General features: G+C 41.7%; 1 protein-coding gene across 4 annotated transcripts in view; it reads right to left on the reverse strand.

Moving 5' to 3' along the window:
* Positions 1-26,466, reverse strand: part of LOC144770723 (lens fiber membrane intrinsic protein-like) — a 162,832-nt gene that overhangs the window by 22,744 nt on the left and 113,622 nt on the right. For 2 of the 4 annotated variants that reach the window (XM_078655455.1, XM_078655456.1), the window contains exons 3-4: positions 24,030-24,176; positions 2,316-2,447 (exon numbers count right to left, since the gene is read on the reverse strand). In XM_078655455.1, the coding sequence (XP_078511581.1) occupies positions 2,316-2,447; positions 24,030-24,176 (279 nt within the window). The remainder of the gene's footprint in view (positions 1-2,315; positions 2,448-24,029; positions 24,177-26,466) is intronic. The other 2 variants (XM_078655457.1, XM_078655458.1) reach the window with 1 other exon arrangement.

Raw genomic sequence — 26,466 nt, forward strand, 5'->3', positions numbered from 1 at the left:
GCTCTCCATGGTAGAAAAAATCCACCACCATTTTTCCAAATATTTACAGTACAAAAATTGGAATCACAAATTCATTTGGAAAAAAAAAACCAGTTAGGGACCTCATGCAATATAAAATCAAAAAATCTATTTTTGCTGTGAATTTGGTATTGGGTTTTCAAATATTAGTTTTTAAAACTGTGGGGGCACTGCTAACACCATAAACACAAGTTCACAATCCCACAGCTGAAAACGAATGCTAAAAACTGTGTTGGAGTGGATGGGAGTCCACCATGGACCACAATCTTGTTAATGTAAACCACAGTTACAATAATTTAACCCGGGGCTCAACCCCCTGGTATTTATGACGCAGGGCATACAGGCTTCACATAGAAAAAAATCGAGAAATATTTAGCAGTAACACTCCTGTTAAAAAGTCAAAATGCAACACAATCAATTACCTCCACTAGTTTAGAAACATAGAGAAAAATGCAATGAGTAAAACATCACTAAAATGGCAAAAATCCAAGTACAAAGGTTCTAGCTGAACGTTTCTCCCTTTTGTTACTGTCCTCTAGTAATTTTCTTTTGCTGGGTGACTTGAATTTTCATGGGGCTGATGTTACTACTTCAGAGGTCTCCCACTTTTCGAGGACTTAGAGATGCTGGGTCTTCACCAATTAAATATTCCTTTTCGGATTGTTGTCGTTCTTGCCCGCATATTTAACACTGAGATACCTTTATCGATCGTGGGCCACTGTCTAAACTCCCAAGGGATAGACGAGTATTATAAACACAAGGCAGTCTATCATCTCATTAAAAGTGAGGTGTGATAGATAATCAATGTGGTAGTGAGCCTATCAGAGCTCTGATTTTACTATAGGTATAAATAATAAAGAATGACTGGTAAGAGTGTGGTGTGTAAGGAAGCATCTGCAGTTTGACTCTACTTGAATGATGTTACTCAGTAATTTAAAGACTGGGCCATATATAAAAGGGTTGTTTCAAATACATGTATGATCTCTAGAGTATAGTCTTAAAATAGGGGGTGAAACAAATACCAATGTGGGTACTAGACATTCGGGTTGTAAAAAAGCAAAAGAAAACCTGGATCCCAATGGGGTACTTAAAAATGTTTGTATGCCCTGAATTTTATATATGTGTCTATACAGTCATGCACTTTGATTGCTCAGATGTTTTAATACACCTCTGTAATGTAGTTTTAATAATGATTATATTTTTATGTAGGTGAATGCATGAAACAATATAACAAGCACAGAGAGTCTATTAACTGGTCTTGAAAAAGATGGAATGATTTGAGCCATCGAAACGCGTGGACGCAGAAATAATACACAATCCATCCATCTAGCATTGGTTAAAAAAGTGAATTGTGAACTGTATATTTCCTTGCTATTGATATTGTGTAGTGATGGATGTGTAGCCTGTCAAGATACAGTATACCTGTCTGGCCTTTTTACTCTCTAGTATGTTTTTTAATTATGTTGGATTTAAATTGTCATGTATTGTGTTTTTTTAAATTTCGAGATATCTAGCTTATCGTTAGGTTACCCAATTTTATGAACTTGTGTTTATGTAATTAATAAAATTATGTGCATATTTTAATCTCTATAGTGGTTTTCCCATTATATATGGTTAAACCTTTAGGTGTGGAAAGAGAGAAAGTTGAAGGAGTGTAACTGTTGGGTTTGTAAAGTGGTGTGTGGTATCCAAGATCTGTATAGAAACCTACCCAAAGGGATTCTTTTTGTCTCACTGTGTAAGTGCTCTAGTCCCGTTGAGTTTATAAGGGGCCCCTCTTATTCTAAAGCGAAGTTCTTTCCTTGACTGCCATCTTGTGCCAGTAAAACACTGGTCCAGACCTTGGTTATAAGCCGCTTGGACTACAGTAATGCGCCTCTCATGGTAGTCATTGACGCCTTACAGTCTAAGCTCCAGGTGGTGCAAAACATGGCTGCCAGTCTGGTCTGTAATCTCCCATCAAGCTCCTCCTTGTCTCCTATTCTGAGAGATTTTCATTGGCTCCCTGTCAGAAAGCACATCCTGTTTAAGATCTGTTGTCCCACCTATAAATCCTTGATGGGCAATGCCCCTTTCCACCTAAGGATACATTGCATCGCTATCTGTCTTCTGCCACCTTAAGATCTAGTGATAAGGGGTTCTTGACAATATATGTTCATCCACATATTTATATCAATAATATATATATTATTATTTGTATGCATGCCCAGCACCATATAAGTGAAATATTTTGCTATGCAGGCAAGGCACTCTCTGCTCTTGCATGAACCACAAACAGACCAGTAGAAAACACATACCTGTAATGGCAAAGAACAGCAAGGCCGCCCAGCCCAGAAAGAAGCACCAACCATAGCTGAGGGTTGGAGTGATGCGCATCATTTCTGCTGTCCCAAAAGTGAAAACAGCCATAGCAGTGACGTCACAGACAGCTGCAGCCAAAAAGAAAGTGTTACTTCCCAGGTTATAGAGCGTAACTCTAAGGGGCTAGGAGAGGTATGTCATCACAGAGGTAAATGTGCAAATGTGTGCCTTGTGTGGCAGTTTATCCATTGCCATTTTAAGGATTGTTGTGCCCCATGCAAGAAATGTTTTGCGGGACCCTGTTAGGAACAATTTTGCATTGTGTTACTTATTTGCTTCTAATTCAAATCCCATGATGCTTAATGCTATGAAAGAGAAAGACAGATGTGAGATAGAGAAAAAGTGCACTTTCCCAGGGGGCCTTTGAAAAGTGGTTGCCCACAGCAATTGCCCATTGTGCTTATGCTTTGGAACATCTCTCACTGTATTGTGAATAAATAAGAAAGAAACTTGGGGGCAGATGTACCAACATTAGGATTATCTCTGAATCACAATTAGGGAGTCGGTATTCCTAAAGTATGAACCTTTTTTATTTCTAAGTAGCAATTCCCAGTAGGTCACAAATTGACCACTGCCTGCTCTTAATAAATGTGTTTTTTTACATTCTCAAAGGGGAACATGTTCCATGAGGAACCCTTCCCATTTGCGATTGGGTTATCATCAATGTGGAATTGATGGTAAATTATTACTGCTTTTGCAACCAAAATTGGGTGGCAAAACATCAATACGTACCATTCCAATTCGGTATTTCGAAGGGACGCACTAGGCACACCCCTTCCAAATACCGGATCAGTATGCATCCGCAATTTCAAATAGCGATTCAGACACATGTTACTGAATCGCAATTTGGGATTAATACATACCAAAATGCCTTTCTGATTTCTCAAGCAGCCTGATTCTATGAATCTGGCCATTTGCAAATGCAAATAGTTTTGATGCATCTGGTTTCTGGTTACAAGCGCATATTGACAGTCTCATACTTTTTTGAATTTGGATGTGTAAATTTCTGAGATAGTAAAACTAAAAGTACCAAAATTCATTGGAAAGCACAGGATTAGGTTAATTACTCACACCTAGATTTTGATATCCTTACATACCTGACATTGTCCCATGCAAAGTATTAGGGACTAGATGAATAAATATTAGAAATACTGATTTCCTAATTTGAATTACCTCCGGATCGCAATTAGGGAATCGGTATTCCTAATGAATGATTTTTTCCCCCAAATAGCGATCACTGGTAGGTTGCAAATCGACCTACCCCATAAATATTAATGAGGTAGGTCGCAATTAGCAACCCATTAGAAATCGCAATCATCACAGGGATGGTGCCCTCCTGAGGTTAGCAGCCCGCCATGTCTGGGATCACTTTTCAATAAAGCAATCTTTTTTTTTTTTTACATGCAGCCTGATTTTATCAAAGGAAGATGGGATGTGTTTAAAAAGAATAAAATTCAACTTTGAAGCTTCATTTTTTAAGAGTATAATATCAACATTCTCAAAAGGGAAGGGGTCCTAATTTGTGAAAGGGTTATCACCGCTTTTAGAATGGTGGTAAAGTATGACTGTTTCGCGACTGGAATTCGGTTGCAAAACAAGAATACATTCCAAACCGATTTGTTCGGTATTTGGAAGAGATGGCCAAAACACGCCCTTCCAAATACAGAATCGAAAATGCAAACAGTAAATTGGTTACAAGTTACAGAATCCCATTTTGTAGATCAGACAATACATTTTTCTGGTCGCAAATGGCCTAGTTCTGCAAATCTAGACGTTTGCGACTGGAAAAGTGCTTTGTACATCTGGCTCCTAGGTACTTTTTGCTTTGTGGTTTAGGTTGGAGCTAGCATACGCCATAATCGGTGATGTCACAGAAATGGGTATTACATGACCTTGAACCTCAATAGCATCACAGGAAAGGAAATCAGCGAAGATGATAACATTATTTAAAAAAACTAATATCTCACTTAGTTACAAACAGTACCAAAAAAATCACTAAAGGGATCATACATCAAGCCATCTATATTGAATATACAAAACTTATACACAACATATAATTTCCCAACAAGCACAAATCACCCCAGGACAGTGAAAGCAATAATGGTCTCACAGAATACATGCATCATTAGCCCCTCATAGTATTTAAGTACGTTCACAGACATTAAATGTACTATTGGCCCCAGGCAGCACATGAATTAATTTCTGCACTTACACACCACTGCCTGTAAAATCAGCTGTGACATCACTAGCATCGGTGATAGCCAGAAGGGCTTTGCATAACAAAAGGTACAAAAAAGATTTCCCCAGCCTTTCTAACAATGAGAATAGCCCTCAAAGGGATCCCTTAGTCGGCGGCAGAAGCTTTGTTAGAGCCTTTCCCATTGGCAGGAGTTAAGTGGCATCTTACTTCTGGCAGCCCCAGTAAAACAGATTGCCTCCTCCCCAACACGCAAGTCGTTCCTGCTTGACCCTTCCACCATTTTACATCTTGCATCCTTCACGCTTTTAAACCCAGGTACTGCCTTTTGCTCCATTTGCCTCCTTATCTCAATGCACCTTAAGCTGCTTAAGGTGCTACCCCACTAGGCACTCGCTCTTGTCCCCCTTTTACCACTGACCTCCCCCCCGGCTCTGATCCTTGCTTCCACCTCATTCGCTGCTGCATGCCCCCTTCGCGTGGCCACTTGTGGTGCACCCTTCAGGAGCTCGAGCAGGCTCATGGGAGGGAGCGAAGAAAGCTGCACAGAGCAGGAGTCAGGAGGGCAGCAGAGGTTGGGTCTAAAAAATATTAATCATGTGTTATGTTTGTGTTGTGTTGTGCACATATCTGCTTGAATGAGCATTTGTGAGTGTCTGTGAGCATCTATGTGGGCATGTGTGAGGTGTGTTGAGCCAAGTGCCCACATTAGCAAAATGATGGGCATTGCATGATGATGGTAACTCTTGGTAACTTGTGAGCATTCATGAGATGATGCCCATTGTCTGCCCCTAGTACAGTGCCGGCCATTGCACAGTAGTGGTAATTTTAGGCAACATGTCAGTATTCAAAGGATTATGCCATTGTCCACCCTTAGTTAAATTGGTCAAATGTAGGGGTGTGCAGGCTTGTGTAATTTATGAAATGTTATGACATACCATGAAAATGTTGCAAAATAACAGACATTTCAGGAAGTTGCACTTTCAGGACAAAAGTGGTTTGCGAGTATCCAGCGTAACGATTTTAAGTTGAAGCCTAACAGACAGCGCAGGAGTTCTACAGACATCTTGGAGACATTCAGAAAGCTTCTCTGGGACACCATTCCATCTGTTCCTTTCCTTTGGCTTTGTGGTTTGCAACTCACATTTTCTGGCTTTCTATTTGCTGGCTTTATTCATTTTAGGCTGTCCAGGGTAAGTTTGCCCCTCCCAAGGAGCAAAGCATTTTCACACCAATTCCCCTTGTATTCTTCCCTGAGTACTCCTTTCAGTAAACAGGCCTGTAAATCTTCTTATTCTCTTGTCACTTTTGCTGTGTATTCAAAGTCTGAGGTCAAATGTCAGTCTCTGTCTTCCATGGAGCTGGGTGTTTACTTTTCTTTCTCTGACTTCAAAGTGAGAGGATCTATCTGACAAACTTGCTGGATACTGGAGATAGGAATGGATGTTTTTTCAAGCACAATATTTAAATTAACTGTGCAAGTATTTTAGAACATTTCTGAATTAATTCTCAAGTGTGTTGGAAACAGATATTTTGAAATTATCTAAACAAAGGTGATGCAAATTCCCAACATTATCGTTTCTGCACTGTATAGTTTTTTTTTGTAAAAAATATGTCTGCGCATATTTAATGGTAATTTCAATGGAAAATGGGTGGTCTGATATAGAACCGTGCTACCACACCATGCATACTCCACTGCACTCTGCACTGCTCCATACCACTGCACACTTTGCTGCTTCCCGCTATGCCTCTCTACTCTGCACCATTCTACTCTATGACACTGCACTATACCCCACGCGACTCTACACTACTGCACTCTTTGCCACTGCACTCTATACTACTCCAGTGTAGATCACCCCAATCTACTATGCACAATTCCACTCTATGCCACACTGCACACTGCACTCTACACCACTACACTCTATGCAAATACACTCCATGCCAATGCACTTTACTCTGAACACTCAATTCTACGACAAGCCACTGTATGCCACTCTACTCTGCACCACTATTTTATTGCACTCTACACCACTTTACTCTATGCCATTGCACTCTATACCACTCTACATCAGTGCACTCTACCCTGCACTACACCACTCTACAACACTTCACTCTACTCTGAAACAATCTACTTTATGACACTCTACACCAATGCATTCTACACAACTGCACTTTACTTCACTGAAGCGTATGCTACTGAACTCTACTCTGCACCACTGTACACTACATAACTCTACTATACGCCACTGCACTCTACCCTAATGCACTCTACACCACTGCACTCTGCAACACTCGACTGCAGCATTTCACTCTCCACCACTGAACATCTGTACCAATGCACTCTACAACCTTCTACTCTGCATCACTACACTTTACATCAATGCACTGCATCACTCCACTCTACACAGCTGCACTATATGTCACTCCAGTCTGCACTCTACTCCAAGCCACTCTACTCTGTTCTAGATTATTGCAATCTACACCACTACACTCTATGACACTCTACTCAGGAGCAATCCACTCTGCAGCACTGCAGTGTACTATATACCACCTTAATCTACTTCACAGCATTCTACAATGCTGCATTTTATAATGCAGAATTTTAGGCCGCTGCACTCCATGACACTGCACTCTACCCTGCACTATACGCCCTTCACTCTCCTCTGAAACAATCTACACTACGCCACTGTACTCTACGCCACACAACTCCACTCTGCGCCACTCCACTGAATGCCACTGTCCCCTGTGCCACTGAACTCTAAACCACTGCACTCTATGCCAATGCACTCCACACACCTGTACTCTATTCTACACCACTGCACTCTACGCCACTGCGCTCTACAGCAAGGCACTTTACAACACTTTTCACTCTTGCAGTGTGACACTCTACTCAGCAACACTGCACTCTCCACCCCTCTACTGTGCACTAATGCACTCTATATCACTCTACTCTTCATCACTGCACTCTAGTCACTGTACTCTGCATGACTCCACTCTATGCCACTGCACTCTACGCCACTCCATGCCATTGCACTCTCTGCCACTCTACTATACTCTATACCACTGCACTCTATGGCACTGCACTCTATGGAGCTCTGCTCTGCACCCCCCACTCAGCAGCACTGCACTCTACTATGCACAACTCTAATTTACGCCACCGCATTCTATGACACTGCATTGCATGCTGCTGGATTTTATGCCGCTAAACTCTGCACTCTATGTCACTATACCATACGCCAATGTACCCTTCACCAGTCCACTCTACTCTACGCCACTGCAGTCTGTGCAACTGCACTCTACGCCAGTGTACTCTATGCCACTCCACTCAATGCCACACACTGTGATCCTCCTGGATCTAAGTGCAGCATTTGATATGGTGGATCATAAGATCTTAATCCACCGTCTCAGTTCTCTGGGAGTATCAGGCACGGCGCTGCGATGGCTTACTTCCTTCCTGGAGAATCGAACCTTTCAGGTCTGGGAAGGTGCAGCACGCTCCAAAGTGATCCCCCTCCAGTGTGGGGTCCCACAGGGCTCATCGTTGAGCCCTACCTTATTTAATGTCTATATGGCCCCTCTGGAGGACCTACGCTGACGACACCAAACTAGTCGTCTCGATCTCCCATGATAAACATTGTGTGGAAAATGTTCACTCATGCCTCTCAGAAATGCACTCCTGGATGAATAGATCTCGACTCAAATTGAACGGAGCAAAAACAGAACTTATGCTGTTAGGCCACCATACAACCTCGCTGCCGTATTCCACCTGGCCTGCATGCTTGGGAACTGCTCCCACCCCAAAGAAGGAATTCAAAAGCTTGGGTTTTTGGTTTGAGCAGGATCTGTCTTTTAAAACCCAAGCAAAAAAGACAGCGGGCACGTGTATAGGGCTACTTCGCTCCGCCCGGAAAATCTTACCGCTGCTGCCAGAGCAATCGAGAAAGCTACTTATCCAAGGTCTAATCCTATCAAGGTTAGACTATTGTAATGCCTTATATCTGGCCGCTCCAGAAGCTACCATCAATACTCTTCAACGTGTCCAGAACTCGGCTGCGAGGCTGCTGACAGGCACATCGCGCAGAGCTTCAGCCAGACCGGAACTTAGAGCCCTTCACTGGCTACCAGTTCACAAACGAATTAAATTTAAATCCTTATGTATTGCCCATAAGTCCCTACAGGGGAAGGGACCCCCTATTTTAGGGAATCTGGTCCGCCCCTATAAAGCCTCCAGATCCCTCCGCTCTGACCATGGCAATTTGGCAATCATCTAGAGAATCAAGAGGGCCCGTACAGGGGGTCGCCGATTCTCAGTGAATGCGGCAACACTGTGGAATGCCCTCCCTGTGAGGATTCGTCTTGAACCAAGCTATACTAGGTTTCGAAAACTTCTTAGAACTTTTCTGTTTCCCCAGGACTCTTACATTCTTGTGCTTTCCTCAGTACTCCTTGTTCTACAGCGCTGGGACGCTCTCGGGCAGCCATGCGCTTTATAAATCCATTTTCATTTCATTCATTCATTTCATTTCACTACTCAATGCCAGTCTTGTCTATAACACTGGCACACTACTCAATGCCAGTCTTGTCTATAACAATCTAGTCTATGCCACTGCACTCTATGCCATTGCACTCTACGCCACTCTACACCACTGAAGTTTATGACACTCTTCTCTGAAACACCACACTCTATGCCACCGAACTCTGCACCACCATACTCTGCACTACTGCATTCTAAGCCAATGCACTCTATGCCACTCTACTCTACTCTACTCTGCATCACTGCACTCTACACCAATGTAGTATGCGCCACTCTAATCTACACCACTTCACTCTGAGCCACTACACTCTACTTTGCACCACTCTAATCTATCACTGCCTTCTACAATACTGCATTTTATGCCGCTAAATTATATGTTGCATTCTACGCCACTGCACTCTTTGCCATTAAATTCTGCAACACTCTACACCAGTGCACACTACTCTGAGCCGCTCTATGCTACTCAATGCAACTGCACTCTATGCCACTGTACTCAACTCTGCACCACTGTACTCAAAGCCATTGCACTTGATGCCATTCTACTCTACACCACTCTGCTCTATGCCAATGCACTCTGCACCACTTTACACCATTGCACTCTACAACTCTGCTCTGCAACAATGCACTCTATTCTTCTGAACACTATGCCAGTCTACTCTGCGCTACTTTATTCTACGCCAATGCACTCTACGTCACTTCACTATACATCATTCCACCCTATGCCATTGTACTCTGCAGCACTCTACTCCACCCCACTGCACTCTAAGGCCCTATATTCTACTATGTACAACTCTGTGCCACTCTACTCTGCACTACTCTATGCCACTGCACTCTGTTCAACTCTACTCTACTCTGCACTACTCCACCCTGTACCACCATACTCTACTATGTAACTCTCTAATCTATACCACTGCATTCAACGACAGTGCATTGTACACAGCTGAATTCTATGCTGCTGCACTATACACCACTATACTCTGGAACATCCTTCTCCAATGCTCGCTACATCAATCCACTCTACTCATTTTATGTCACTCACGTGACTTCACTCTATACTACACCAATACACAATACTCTATGCAACAACACTCTAGTCTACTCTACACGATTCCACTCTATAGCACTTCACACCACTCTCCTCTACTCCTCCAACTTTTAGTCAAGCTGAAAAGCAGCCACAGTGGTGTACAACATGGCTAAAACACATTGGCAAAGCCAAAAGCTCTTGCACAGGCAAGACCGATTTGATTTGCCAATGCTTGTTTATTAGAACTCGCCTCTTGTATAAAAAAATGTCTCCGTGATCCTGTCAGTAGTCTAGTTTGAGCAGAAAATGTCCCTCAGTTAGACAGACAAAACAAACAGACAAATAGTGGCAAAGGATCCATTGTAAGGTTCCCAAAGCGCTCTCAGTTTCCCATTTTGTGGAATAGAACTACTCGGAGAATAATCTCAGAATGCAATCCTCCAAAAGGCGGGCACATTTCTAAATTGTTATTTCGATTTGATGCTGTCAATACTGGCCTGAACACGTAACACTGGCCTGTACTTCTTTAACTCACCGGAGATGGTTCTGCATTACATATTGTTAATATTGTGCTTGTATGTTCTGGCATTCAATCTCCCCTCTCTACCTTAATGTTCCAGTATCAGATTACGCTGCACAGTGTTTGTGTAATTTGATTTAACTTATTTTTCAAGTACAGATAGCTCTTGCATTTTGTACCGTTTTTGGAAATGTTTTTCTTCTATGTGACTACAAATGTGTCATCAATTGCCTTCAAATGTATCACCTTGCTTGCAATTGTGTATTATCCATGATTACACCATTACGGTGACCAGATTCATTCACCCTTCTCTCCCTTTGTCTTTCCTCTCTTTCAGAAGGTCTGTTTTGCAATGATGCCCTTTGGATCCCTAAGGCTCCCTACAGTCCTGCTGATCTCCCTCTGGGCAGCTTTCAGTGCTATGCTCTAAACGCGCCGGACTGGAAACATCATCATTGGGCAGATGCTGTTGCAATGTTGTCATGCACCTGTTCTGATCTCTTTTTGATTTCCTTTTACTCGTGTGTGTGAATAAATTTAAACATCAGCCACAATTTTCTCACAAGTCTCACGACTTGCTATTTTTTAATTATTACTTGACTTGAATAAGTCTATTGAATTTATAAGTACCATTCACCACATAGTTATGAGAAATATTTCACTCACTTTTACATGCTTCATATCTGCTCCATATCTTAAAAAGTGTTTTTCATTAAGTGTTTAAAGACTTTTATAATCCAAGCTGTAGTGTCTTCAGAGTTAGAAATGTTAGAAAACCCTTTCGGCTCTTGATAGACTCCGTTAACTGTGACATACATGTTAGAGGGAATGCAGTGAAGGCTGGTTTTGAATGCTGAGTTTGGTGTTACAGGCACATGAGTAAAGATGTGTAATACTAAGCTCCATGTGTGGCATTTTCATTGGCAGGTACCCTGGCTGGGGAGGACGTTACCACAGGCGAAGAGAGGGGATAAGTAACCCGAAGTGTTCTCCCTGTGATTTTTCCGAGGTCCAAGCAAACTGCTTGTGCATGCCGCGTTGTGTTGCAGTCGAAATATGGGGTCGACGCTTAACGCATGTGGAGTCAAAGCACAACTCCAGCTGCCATAAAGAAGTTGGAAACAATGAAAGCATTGCAAAGAAATCTACATATCAGTAACTGAAAACCTGCTGGTCTGACGTTACATAAAGGTACCGCGCTTGCTATGCACTATACAGTCATATGAAATACTAAGTTATAATGCTAAAAGGTAGATGAAACCAGGTTTTGAAAGAGCCGCAAATAGCGACAGCAAGTTGCACGATAATGCGGTGATCAGAAGCACTGTGAGCCAGGGATCAACCAGGTGTCAGACGGTACACAGAGACGCCTAAAAAAAAGAAAAACAAAGCAAGTCAAATACCAGAAACAGTCATCTGCTTACTAAAACAGCTCCAGGGGTCACCGGAAAAGTGAAGGGCTCCCATGGAGACCAAGAGGGAAGTCACAGTTCCTTCGACTAACCAAGATGACTCAAAAGCCAGAAAAGCACAGGGCCTTGGAGATGGTATGTATGAAGCAGGTCCTAGTGGACAGCAACCAGTGTGGGAGAGAGCTCCACCCTCAATGTCAGCCACTCCCAGAAATGGCTATGATGCTGCCGCTTTCTTAAAACCACCACTACTGTTCAATAACACCGAAAAGGAACTGCTTGGATAGAGGAATTTGATGATTTAATTGATGCACTTGAAGAGACTGATAACAAAAAGATTATCAATTATCTCAAAAATCTTGCAGGTGATGGAGTAAAAGAAGCCTTAAAGAAAATGTGGCAAACAAACGAAGAAGCCAAATATCGTCAGATTAAAGAAGTATTGGATTTCAAATTTAATTCAAGGCTAAATGTTGGTAACGAATGATACATCTACAACCAAGAAAGCTAGAAAGTTGGTGAGACAATGATGAGTTTGTGGAGAGACTCGACTCACTCATCAGACAATGCAAGTTCAATTAATTTAATGATGTAAAAGCAATGCATCTGAGTCATTCAGAAGGTGAAAGCTGAGAGAAACTCTTAGTCTTGAGCGAGTATTATTGGCTGCCAGAGCTAAAGAGCATGCTGATAGACAAGCTGCTGACATAGAGGCCAGGAGTGCCCAGATTTAATGTCTTGAATATGAATAGTAACACAAAACAAAAGACAAAAGGGCACAAAGTGATGTCCACGTGTTAGAAGATGTTATGTTTTAGATGTGTATTTTCGTTACCACACGAAGGCAAATATCCCACTCTTGAACAGATATGTAAAGGCTGTGGGAAGGATAACCATTATGTGATGGTTTACAAAAGGAAGGAAAAAAGTACGTGTGTCCCGCCACGAAGACAAAATGGCTGCCAGACCATTTCAGAAGCGATGTTTGAGGTACACCGACCAGGCCAAGTGGCGACATCAGTTAATACAAATCAACACAAAATGAAGTTGATTGTCATCTAAGTCATCGCTAAACAGCTCTTCTGCTTCATTATCAAGTGAAAGTGAAGACCATTATTGTGTTATGTCGATGTTTATCTCTGAAAAGCGTGCCCATGTTGGTTTGGCCGCTTGTGAAGAAAAGTGTCCGTCAATGAAAGATCGACATGCCTAAGCACCAAAGTAATCCAACCATTGTCCAAAGATTACGCTGAAAGTAAATGTTTGTTCGATACCTTTCAGTATCAACAGTGGTGCATCCATAAACATAATGCATGAGGAGAATTACACAGAATTTTCTCTATTGCCGCAATTGACGTCATCGAAAACCAAAGTGTATATAAGGCCTACTTCAACACCCTTAAAAAGTCAAGGTTCATTTGTGCTGACAATAAAATACAAGAGAACAAGGTCCAAGCACCAATCTATGTGCTTGGAGGCACAGTGTCATGTGCCAGACTAATCCAATTCAGCACAGCTGCTGATATAGGACTAATTTCCGTGAATTACAACATGAGTGCTTACCACTAAATAGTAAGTCTGTTCCCTTCGCTTTCTCATAGTTTGGGAAACCTTAAGACTATGAAAGTAAAGCTTCATTTTAATGAGGATGTTCCTCCTGTTGCTCAGAGACAAAACAACAGCTTTTCAGAAACATAGATAAACTGTTTTTCATCTGCAAGCAGCTGTTGAAAAAGAATTTGAATCAATACTTAAACATGATATTATTGCGCGACCCACTGGCCAACGCCATGGGTTATTCCCATAGTAGTAGTGCATGAAAAGGATGGTGAAGGAGCTGGCAATTGAATGAGAACTACATCCAGGTCCACACATTGCTGACATGATAGCGCAATTAAATGGTGCAAAGGTATTTTATCACCTTTATTTAAATAAAGGTTATCATGAGTTGGAACTCGAAAACAATTGCAGGTACTTTATACCCATTTTTACACGTTAGTCTGTTTCAATCGAAAAGACTAGGTTTTGGTGTATCATCTGCTGCTGGACTCTTTAGAAACCTAATTTGACGTATCAAACAGCCTGTCATGAAAGCGTTCCTTTATAGAGATGACACATTGGTTATGGATCTACACAAAATTAGTATATTTAAGCTCTTACATAAGTATGTTGTTTACTTGCCGAAGCAGGTTTGACTTTGAATACAGACAAGTGTGAGTTTAATAAGAGAAAGCTAAAGTTCTTTGGCCATATCTTTTCTGGATGGGGGTACGTATGACATCAGATCCTGCTAAAGTACAAGCACTGTCAAATGCTGATCCACCACAATACTTTTCCTTGGTGCTTTCATTTATTGGCATTAATAGTTACTGTTCCAGATAAATACTAGAATTTGACACTGTAAGTGCTCCATTGAGAGACTTGACAAAAAAGAATGTTTCATTTCAGTGGTCACATACATGTGAGAAAAGCTTTAAGAAAATTAAACAAGCCATTGCGAATGCTACTGAAATGGCATACTTCAATCCAAAACTTAATCCAGAGATTGTCATCAGCGCTAACCCTATTGGGTTAGGTGCTATCTCTGTACTGCACAGCAGAGACCTGAATGCTAAAACAGTTGAGGCATACATATAACATCACAACATACAACCGGTTTGAACAAGCCTTCTCAAATCTGGAAGATCAAGATTGACTGGGGAACAGGGATAGTAATACTAAACCTGAAGAGGCAAATAATAACGATGAAAGGGAATACTTAGTATCTACAAAAGTTAAAACCGCTAAGGGAATAGCAGCATATGATCATATTTCCCCACCCACATTCATACAAGTGGATGTAACCCCAACACCGATCAAAGCTAAGCCGAGCATAGATAAAGGTGTTAGGAATAAGTTAGCCAGCCCCTTTAGGTATTCTGACTTGACAATCCTTAGCTGGAATGTTGCTGGGTTAGAATTAAGATTGTCAGACCCGCAATGGGTACAGCTATTGGATGGTAAAGACATTATTATGTTTCAGGAGACATGGGCCACAGGAAATTTACATATAGAGGGCTACCACTGTTTTAGTGTGACAGCACGCAAACCCAACTTTGGCCGTGCAGTAGGTGGATTATTCATTGGGATTAAGATATTGGCAGGCGGCACTATCAGAGATTTATCAGTTGAGAATCTGAATGTACAGGTCCTCGAATTCAAGAGACAGACCCGGATTTATTTAATACATTTTTATAATATTGATTTTAATTCTGTACCTAATAAGAATTTGATAGCGCTCTCTAAGATTTTATGTAATCTGTAATCAAACTTAGATAAAGAGGAGGAGATAGGGATCCTCATTGGGGGGAATTTCAACACGAAAATTACAAAGAACTATTGGTCTGAGGGAAAAATTCAACTAGATCAAGCGGAACGAAGGGGTATTGAATTAGAAAATATGTTAACTGAGCACATCCTCAGCAACGCCCTGGAAATAGGTCACACTTCGAGTATTCATCATGCCCCTACATTTAGAGGCAGAGATTGTTCCTCAACCATTGATTTTATTTTTATGTCCCTCCCACTTAATAGATCGTATAATAAAGTCCACAGTGTTGGAAACACCATTTGGAGACCATAACCCTCTCACAGTTACCCTGCATCTAGGGCCTAGCCCTGTATACGCTAATTTAAATGGTGCAAGAGATATTACACCCTCAGAAGACGGTCTGCGATTAAAATGGAGGGGAGTTGATAGTGGGGCCCTATTAGAAAATGTGAAAAAGGAACATTCCCACCTGATCAACTCCTGTCTATCCTCTGATGGGAATTGCCTCAGGATAATCGCGGACTTTGGTAAATTATGTCTTGTAATAAAAACGTGCTTATCAGTCCCTTTGCCAAAGAAAGAGAAAGATCCAAGGTGGTTCGATTTCGCCTATTCATTGGCAAACAGGGCATTGCGCAGGGCACTAACTACTAAACCCAGATGTACAGTAGAGGTACAGGCGGCTAGGAAATATTACAAATTTAAAATAGCCGAACGGAAAGCTGCATTACTGACGGAACAGTGGGAGTCACTGGTTGGAAGTGCAAACCAGAAGAGCAGTGGCCCCTTCTGGACCGCCGTCAGGAAAATGCGAGACATGGGCAAACAATTAACTTTGATTAGTTGTAATATAACCAGCAGTGTCTGGGAGGCCCATTTCTCCAAAATATATGCCACACCAATCGAGGAATCAACAAACTTTGTTCCTGGTCAACTGTGTTGTCTACAGATTGGTCTCCATGAGGTAGAAGTAGCCATCAGACAGAGCCTTGGCAACAAGGCTCCCGGCCCTGATGGACTCCCCATAGATGTTAAGTTTAGCCCGGATCTATGGGCACCGATTCTTCTTAATGTTTTTAACAGTCTGCCCTCAGTGCCTATGCCTAACACTTGGTCCACTAGCACGATAGTTCCAATCTTTAAAAAGGGCGATAGGTCAGATCCGGTCAATTAATGACCGATCTCACTCTTGGATAACACTTTAAAAATCCTGGGGCGAGTCCTTTATAATAGGGTGTTAGAGTGGACAGAAGATAGCAACTTATTGGACCCTTGTCAGATGGGATTTAGGAGCAAGGTGGGCACGGTGGAGCAATGTTTGAATTTGAAGTTGATAATTGACAAGTATAACATTGCTCGATCGTCCCCTATTTACCTTGCATTTATGGATCTTTCATGCGCCTTTGATCTGGTCAATAGATCTAAACTTTGGTCCATTCTTTTGGACTATGGACTAGATGAGGCTCTTGTTAATTTTTTGGCCTATCTCCATACTGACCTTAAAGCACAAGTTAGGATTGGGATGGGTAGGGAAGTATCTGGACCTATTAAAGTAGGTAGGGGGCTCAGACAGGGGTACGTTTTAGCACCCCTGCTTTTTATTATTTATATCAATGGTTTAGCTAAATCTTTAAAACAAGTGACTCCAGATGTGCCAATAATCCAGGGGCAACCATTACCGGTTTTATTATACGCAGATGATGCGGTCCTTATGGGTCGCACACCTAATGCCCTCCACTTACTTGTTAAAACCTTTGTCCAATATATGGAGGCTCTAGATCTGCTTGTGAATTTAAAAAAACCTTTTATCATGCCATGTGGCCCAGGGAAACGGAAGCTCAATACCATATATGTAGGGACAGATAAATTAGAATCTGTGAATACATTCCCATATCTAGGGTTGGTTTTTGCTGCGAACGGCTCGTGGAGTGGACAAAATAGCTTTGAATCATGCTTCTATCATTTTCCAAGCAGAGATACAAAATAGGTTTAATTATATCCAAGCCTGCTCCTAGAGAATACAGTCTAATCCTACATAGTAAAAACAGCTTTTAGACCTCCAGTCATTGTGATAGCACATATTTAAAGTGTGTAGTGCAGAACATTTTTTTTTTTTTTTTTTTTTTTACATATTAGGCATTTTGCCCTGTGAACTTACTAGGCACACTTAAGGGATGACCTATTAATATATATAAAATAAGATTTATCAGATGGCAAAGGCACTTTTCATTGCCCAATCTACTTAAGTTTAAGAAGGCTTTGAAAACCTGGTTGTTTAAAGCAGAATGAGCTTAAATCCTCCTTGTTTCTCGGTTTATTCCTCAAAGCATCAAAGCTAGCACCAAGGGGCCTATGGGCAATCGAGCACTCTTGTAAAATTTATTAACATGAATATATTTCTCCTTCTTGTAAGGACATAGTAATTGGTACAGAAAATGCACCAGTGGCTGGTAGCTAAATGTCATATGTGGGCTGAAGTGTGAATTTATACTACCGACATCCATGGCTGCCAGGACTACCTGCCACTGACCTGTGGGTGGACTTCAATTTAAAAAAACTCACGCGAAACTTTGAAATGGGCTCTAATTTGCAGGGGGAGAGATTTCAAAGCCTTTGCTGCTCCAATTACAAAACGTCTTCTACTACAGGAAGATCTTTCAAACCTGGAGACTACGGCATTTTTGGCTGTTGTGGACTGTAGTGTTTTACCTTGGATGTACCAGCAGAAACAGTTTTTAATAAAAACTAGGCCTTGGTTGTGTAATGCTTTATGCATGGTATATAGCGCTTTGAAAGTAATTCTCTGTCTTACTCGCAGCCAGTGTAACTTCCTGATAGATTCAGCCCCTGACTGATATTTTGGAATCTTCAATAATAGTCGTCCTGTGGCGTTTTGAAGAATTTGCAGTCTGTTCAGTAAGTGCTGATGCAGGTTTAGATGCAGTCCACTGCAGTAGTCTATTTTAATAGGTACTAGTGAGCTGACTACCATATTTTGCAGCTCTGAGGGGATAAAATGTAGGATCTTTTTTATGGTACTTAATGCATGAAATTAAGAGAATGTCACAGCATTGAGTTGATCTGTAAAAGTTAGTGCATTATCAATAACTACCCCTAAATTCCGGGCCTTAATAACTGGTGACGGGAAGTACAACCTAAATCCAGCGGCCACCAACTCAGGGTCCAAAGGACCTAATGAGAGCCAACTAGCAAAACCTCACTTTTTCTGGAGTTCACTTTCAAACAGTTCCTACTCATCCAAGAGCTCACGGCCACCATGCATTCATGGAATCTGGATCCTGTCTCATTTTCGTCCCAGGCCAAAGAGACGACTATTTGTGTGTTGTCAGCATAACATGTGAGTGAGAAACCATGTGATCTAATTACTTGTGCAATGGGGATGACACAGACATTAAACAAGGTGGGGATAATAGGGGACCCCTCAAGGAAGTGAGAAAGGCTGAGAAACAAACTCACCTAATGCCACTGACTGTTCTCTACCCTGGAGAAACTTTCTTAGCATGTCCGGGGGATGCCCCAGTAACACCAATCGCAGACAAATGATCTATCAGCAGCCGTTGGTTAATGGTATCAAAGGCTGCTGATAGATCTCAGAGGATGAGGGCTGCTCTGCCCTCCTCTGTGGCTTTATCAATGCTGACTCTGTATTATGGCACTGGGAAATCCAAATTAGGTAGGATCTTATGAATTGTTATGCAGAATGTGTTTCTGACAATTGTTTGTTCATGATTTTTCTACCATTTTAGCTGAGAGATAGCCGAGATACGAGACCGTAACTATTAGGGTCCAAATGGTTACGGGAGGGCTTTAGAATTGATGGAAGCAGCAATGCTTTCTTCCAGGTGGTAGTCTAAACATTGGTTGAAAGATTTCAAATAATTTGGAGGTGATAATATCTGGAGGCAGTTTGGTCTCCTTTGGATGGCAAGGGTTGTAACGGGAGCCAGATTTAGCAGCGTTGATCTGGGTCACTACTTTCTCTGATGGGTGGGATAAACTCTTTCAAGAGTGGCTCACTGTGTGCGTCTAGGGGAGTAGACCGAATCGTTTGAAGAAGGGGTGAGATTAGTAGAGGAAGAGGGAATATACTTTGAGAATCTGTTATACACCTCTTCGACTTCATGTTGAAAGAAGTCAACTAAAGTGTTACAAACCACTTGACTTCTGTTCTGTTTGTTGGAATTATTTTGCTGTCACTTTTTTTAACAGCCTGGAATAGTTCTTTAGAAGACTTTTTGCAGGTTCTACCTTTTGTTTAGGAAGCTTTTTCCTTCTTAATCATGATCTTGTAGTCCATCAAACTTTGTTTATATTTCATTTTTTTTACTCATTGTAATCTATCTTTCCACCATCTTTTTTTTGTCACCTACATCTTTGTTTTTCAGTTTTTAGATCAACTGAGAACCAGGGGGCTGAAAGACTGCTCCTGCCAGATTTAGACACTCTGACTGGGGCTAATAGATTAACAGCTCCTTCTAACCAGCCTGTATAATTGGTTACTGCTATATCTATATCCTGTGATTTTTCTGATACTGACTCCTGAGGGATGAAATGAAGGACTGCTGTTGGATTTCATACCAAGCTAGTGTGGTTGTCATTTGATGAGACACTCCGAATTCTGATGATTTGCAATTCTAGGTCAAATAAAATTGTGCTATGGTCTGTCCAGGTGAGAGGAAGAACACTAATGCAGCCTAAGGCAGTGTTAATATTGACGATACCATCTAATGTGTCTCCTGCTTGGCAAGTGGGGCCCTTGACCATCTGTGTGAGGCCCAGGCCTGACAAAGCCTGTAGAAGTACTGTTGAGTCATTATCTTCTGGTACCTCTAGATCAAAGTTAAAATCTCCTGGGCTGTGAAGTCATTAGACAAAATATTGGCTTCAAAGACACTGCCTATTTCCTGAGCAAATGTTTATCTAGGGCTTGGTGGGTGATATAACAACATACCTTTAAACATCTGGGGTTTTGAGACTTTGAGACTGAAAGTGACTGCCTTAAAGAGTGCAGAAGGTACAGGATTGCAGTCAACTGAAAATGCGGCTTTGAGAATTATAGCAATACCACCGCCTCGATTTTTAGGTCTCGACTGTCTCAATTTAGCATATCCCTCTGGATTGGCTTTTACCAGTTCAGGGTTCGATGCGGGGTGCAACCATGTTTCTGTCACAAAACACAAATGACGGTTTGTGAACATCCATAACATGTGCATTTGTAAAGCGCACGTTCACCCAAGGGTATCTTGCCGCTGAATAACAGACGTTTATTGTTACTCAACTCAATGGTACTCATTTTATTGACTTCAGAAGGATGAAAGGTGAGTGGACTCACCGGGATTTGAACCTGTGACCATGAGATCGAACACAGGCCCTTACATTGGACGCATTAGTGTAGTAAGCCACCAGACCCAGTAAAACCCATAAAAACTTAAAATTCAATACAGTGCTTTACTAGAGGCCTGGTGTTTAAAGGTGAGCATATTATTCCTCTTGTCATTTTGGCTCCCTTGGGAGCCCAGTCAGGAGAGCCAGTTAGTAGATTTGCCCCAGCAGCCCTGTGACTCATATGGCCCACCTGAGCTGCGCATCCTTGACACATTAGATTAGAGTTTATCATGATCGAATGGCATTCAAGGTAAGTGCAGTCTTTCTTCCTACCTGCAGTATTGAGGGAGAGAAGATCTTCTCTAAAATAGCTGAATTTTGACCTGACATGGGTCATGGAATTGGCAGGGGGTGCTTGCGCTTGTGCAATCCAGATAAGGACAGGCTCAGATGGGCTTGCGTTTTTTCACGCCTTCAGCACACCCGCTGCACGGATGAATTCTCCTGCCATGTTAGTAGCAGGCCATACAAGAGGGATATGGCAGGGGTTGTGGTTTTGGCACTCTACAGCAAGGTATTGTTAGAAAAGACCCAACCTGGGTCCAGGAACCTCTGAGTCCTGACTCAGGCTCCCCTGAGGTCAGATATCTACCGGTAACATAAAAGAAAGCTAAAATAAAAATGAAAAATTAACACATTCAACATCATTAAAGCAGGATAAAAACCCATCTGATATGGCACCCGTGGTCCTAATGGAGCAGGCACCTCCTCCCCAAATTATGGCAGTGTAGCTGGTTGCAAGGAACCGAAATCAAGCTTCTCTCATGCAGCAAAGCTACTGCCACAGTAGATTAATTGAGTGAAACCATTTTTACAAATACCATTTAACGCCCAGGTCATATGCACTGCATCAGTGAATAGCACCCTCACAGTGCGCAAAGAAAGCAAGCATTTGCAATGCAATCAGTCTCGCCTTTGGGACCTTATATGTATTTAGCTATGCAGCACATTAGCCTGGGTGCTGAAACATATACAGTTCTTTGACATGGAGGGAAAGTAAGCACCAAACTTCGTGACATGACAGGTATAGGAACACCTGAAGAGAAATATTGCCTTTTAGTGGGAAATGGTATAGTCCAAAGCTCTGTTTTTTTTATATAAAAGCAGGGCCTTCGGTGGTAATGTCACTGAAAATAAAAGATTTGAAAAAAATATTATTGTCTACAGGTGCTCGTGGAAGACTATTTCTATGGACTGGAATCTAGAGAATGCTAAAATGATTGTGGTATTTTACTGACAAATTAAAAAAAGAAAGTCCCTTAGCAGAAAGCAATTCTTGTATTTTTCTGACCTCTGCTGGTCGTTTTCCATCAAGACAGTTAGAGGCAGTTGAACTGAAAAAAGTCCCTAAGCGGAAGCAGACAAGTCTTAGGGATGATCTCTAGAGCCCACAAAGTACATACACATATAAGTATACACTAAAGTATATACAAGAGGTCTTGAATGCTCGACCTAATAATCAGGGGTGACAGTGCAGAAAAGGTGTATTTTCCCGCATTGCTACACATGCGCACGGTATAAAAGGCTAACACCTTTATAAAGGAGTGATCTATCTCTGGGGAGGTGTTCAGTGTGATGTAAGTCTACTGTCAGCCATACAGCAGCGCAGTCAACATCGCTATAAGCAATCACACCATCATTTAAGTGGCTAGACCCGCCTTCTTGTGTGACCTTGCATGACTTTTTTCCAAAAGGTAAGAAAGATACCAGCAATTCATGTTTCAATCCATTTCTGTAATTTCCCATAATTGTCATTAAATTCTGAAAATGTACTTGAAAATGGCAAACATATCCCATTCTATACATTCTCTATGGGCCTGTTTACAAGAGGCTCATGATTTGCATAGGATTACAAGTGGTGCAATATTTATTGCACCCAGTAATTACAAGGTACGATAAAGATCACACTTGTATTACATCTTTATCAGGTCAATCCTGTTGGATTTAAACAAGTGGAAAAGTTCTGGTATGTAAAGGCACATGTGGATTTTGGTACACTAAGCATCAAAATCTGCATGTTATTCCCCAATACAGAATATGTGATAATTATTGCATCCACTAAATACCAAACATGTCAGTATTGAATTGATATCGGATGTGAGGGTTAGTTCATAATCAGGCTCTATGGGCTCTGGGTCCTACGACCACTTGCTTCCTTGGCTCAGGAAGCTTCAGCCATTTGATTGAGACACTGTCAATCACATCTTGGATCAGCCTATTTTAGTGCCACCTTCTTTTATTGGCTGTTTATGTGTAGCGTTTCTTCTCTATTTGAATACAAGAGGGACTGCTGTTTTGCATCTGACAAGTATACTCAATCATTACATATATTTATTTCAACCATCCATGTATTCTATACACAGAGGGACCCTTTTTAAATTGCTTTTCAATATTGAGGACCATTTTATTGCTATTGACAGAGCTCAAATACAAATATTAAACTATTTGCTTTGCCAATGCTTGTTTTTCTTGGCACCTTGGGGTTGCCAATATGGAAAAATTATTTCATTGCTTCAGAAGCTTTGCTGATAGATGGTCTAAAACACGTTACCAAAACAGCGTGTCACATGTTTTCCTAGATATTTTATAATAATTAAACTGCATTTTTATTAAGCGTCAAGCAATTATTACGCAGAACCTATGCTTTAACCTTCCGTAGCTAAATAATGGGTGTTTGCCAGTAAAAGATGTCTATATATGCATTTTATGCCAGTGCCGCTGTTTCTTTGATGGACACTCTTCACCATGGGACTTGGGTACCAGGAAAGTGATGTCATAGGAAATGTTACCCTGCTGGAGAATATTGGGGGTTGGAGGGTGGATTTCCAGATGTTGAAAGGACCGGAAATCTTTACACAAATAACAACCCCTTCTATTCCAGGTCAGAGAAGCAGGTGGCACATAGTGCACAGCGACTACTCTCTAACTTGTCGATAACACTTCATGGTTGCAGACACCCCTGCTGGCATTGGATCTTCTATTCAGAGCAGTGTTCAAACATTGCTATTCATAGGGTATTTATCTCTTACTCTTCAACAATTATTCCCTTTTTTCTCTATTAAAAACATTGATGTTCTTTCAAAGACTTAATTTAAAATACTTTCTGGATTCTCCATGACACCCTTGCTGAGCAGCAGTCATGCTTTATAAAACCTTCATTCATTCATTCATTCATTCCGCACTGCACCCTTCACATGCTCCAGGTGCACAATACTCATTGAAGAAAGTCTGCAATACTACTTACCTCCGGTACAACCTGAGATGAAAGCCACCAAGACCCCAGTCACTCGGCCACAGGAGCAATTGTTCAGTACTGAAAATGAGGCAAACGCTGCAACCAAGCCAGCCATTGTGGAAAGGATGAGGAAGGCTCTGGTGGCATCAAGGTATCCTGGGAAAGTGAAGTATGAAAGTTGAGTCTGCAGTATTGGATCCAGGACATGGTTACATTTAGTCTGTACTCCAGTCTTACAAAAAGCAGCAGTAGCCCGTCCATAAGGGCATAGGGACTATGCCTCCTCACCTTTTGGCCAATATAAAGAGTATCTCTCAGGTTGAGTTCCGTGCTCTCCACACCACTGGAGTCAAGCTATCCTGGCTGATGACGGCTGATAGCCAGAAACTGGTCCTAGGATGCTTGATTCCGGTCCAGGAAAGACATGGCTTGGCAGTTCGGGCTGGGCTTTTCCCATGAGGCACAGGGTCAAGGCTGATTTGCATATGGCCATGTCTGAACTGGGGTGGTGTGGAGTGCAAAACAATGATGGATTTAGGCCCAGATCTCTGTACTGGGGTGAATGTATGACATTGTTCTGCATTCTGTCCTTCAACTGTTGTTTTTGCAGGTTGAGGAAAGGTCAGCCTTACAGACACGCTTTATTTTCAAGTCAGTCAGCCAGGAGCTAGACATATGCTGAATTTTCAAGCTTTTGGCTGCCTGAGCTGAACTTTGCTGGGCTGAAGATGTCACAGCCCTGTGGACATGACCTTCTCTAAATGGAAAAGTACCACAAGGCCCTCCTCCTCGTGATGAGTGAGCAGAGGGTGTCCCTGACAGCTTAAGACCTGGGTGCCACAGTTTTACGTCCTGAAGTGCCTAGGGCCAAGTGTCTATTAGTGACACCGCGTTACAGAGTGGTGTGGAGTCAGAAATCTCACTAACTCCATGCCACTCTATGACCTTTCTACATTGGGCAGCAATCCCAACCATCTTGGAACCAACAAGATTCCCTCCCCAAGACGTGGCAAAAGGTAACTGTCATTTTTTTTAATGTTTGGTGCATCCATGCATGTGTGAATATATGTGTATTTGTCAGTGCATGCAGTGAAAGGGTGTGTGTGCTTGTGAAAGGTAGGTGCATGTGTGCGTGCTTTTGGATGCATGGGGTGTGAGTGAGTGTGCATGTAGATGGGTGAGTGTATGTGAGTGTGTGCCCCCCGCTTGAATAACTGGCCGCCATTGACAAACAACATAGCAGGTTGCTTCCAAGTTGTGAATAATTTAGATCCGTCAGATCACATTAATGCCTATTTAACCGTTTGAAGATGTATTTCTCACATTTTTTCACATGATGCTGTTCACACCAAACATCTAGATCAGAAGAGCTACTCTTTTGCACAACCCACTATGAACTAATGCTTAAGGATACTGTGAGAAATGTGTGCCATTCATTTAATGCCCTTATATTGTTCTCATTTTGGGTTATCTAGATATAGACATCTGCTGTTAGTGAGTCTCACTCACCCCAAGCCCTGTTAAAATGGATGGCGAGTGCTAACCGCCAGTGTTCGCCTTTTAAGAAAAAGCCAACTTATGCACAGCTAGTATAAGAATTTCTGGGCCTGTTGCACCTGAAAATGTGCACACAAGCTAGTGCACACGTTTGCAGTTGAGCATGTGAGACTACAGTCTAACAAAGCTGGAATATGAATACCCTGTCGCAGAGGGGACCATTCATGGATTGATGACGACCTGGGCAGACCTTATAACATACCATGGGTGTTAATAGTATGAGTGTGATAAAGTGCCTCTTTTTGCGTGGTCACTCCTATTTTGTTTTGTCTAAAGCTTATGTTTTTTTTACTCTGTGTACTGGGATCCTGATAACCAGGCATGTGCGCTGACCTTAAAATAAGTCAGAATTGGCTTACTCCTAATTGCCTTATTTAACTTTCATATAAGACCATGGTATATGATATCCCAAAAATCCACCTATAGCATGAAACATCAAATGTCGACTATGGCACTACTGTGCCATCAACTAGTGTAACAAGAGAAGGAATGTTACTTACCCTGTAAGCATCTATTCGTAGCATGTAGTGCCATAGGTACATATGCTTGGCGTACATGCCAATCTAGAGTTGGGCCAGATGTTTGCAACTTGTTTTTCATCAAAGAAGTTTTTCGAGTCACGATGTATAGTGACTCCTCCAATGGTCTGTGTTGCGTTTGTTAATCAGCTCTTTGTTAGATTGTTTTTAGATCATTGGGTGAGGCTTAGGATAAGAGCAATATAGTGACAGAAAATATGTGAATTCAAGCGAATATTAGAAAACGTCAATAGATTGGAACATACGTCAATCAATAGCTGCCATGAAGGAGGGTGGGTGCATATGAATCCACAGCACACATTACGAATAGATACTTACAGGGTAATCATAGCATGTGTTGGGTGTAGATA

This window comes from Lissotriton helveticus, chromosome 7 (genome assembly GCF_964261635.1).
Source record: "Lissotriton helveticus chromosome 7, aLisHel1.1, whole genome shotgun sequence".
Taxonomy (NCBI): Eukaryota; Metazoa; Chordata; class Amphibia; order Caudata; family Salamandridae; genus Lissotriton; species Lissotriton helveticus.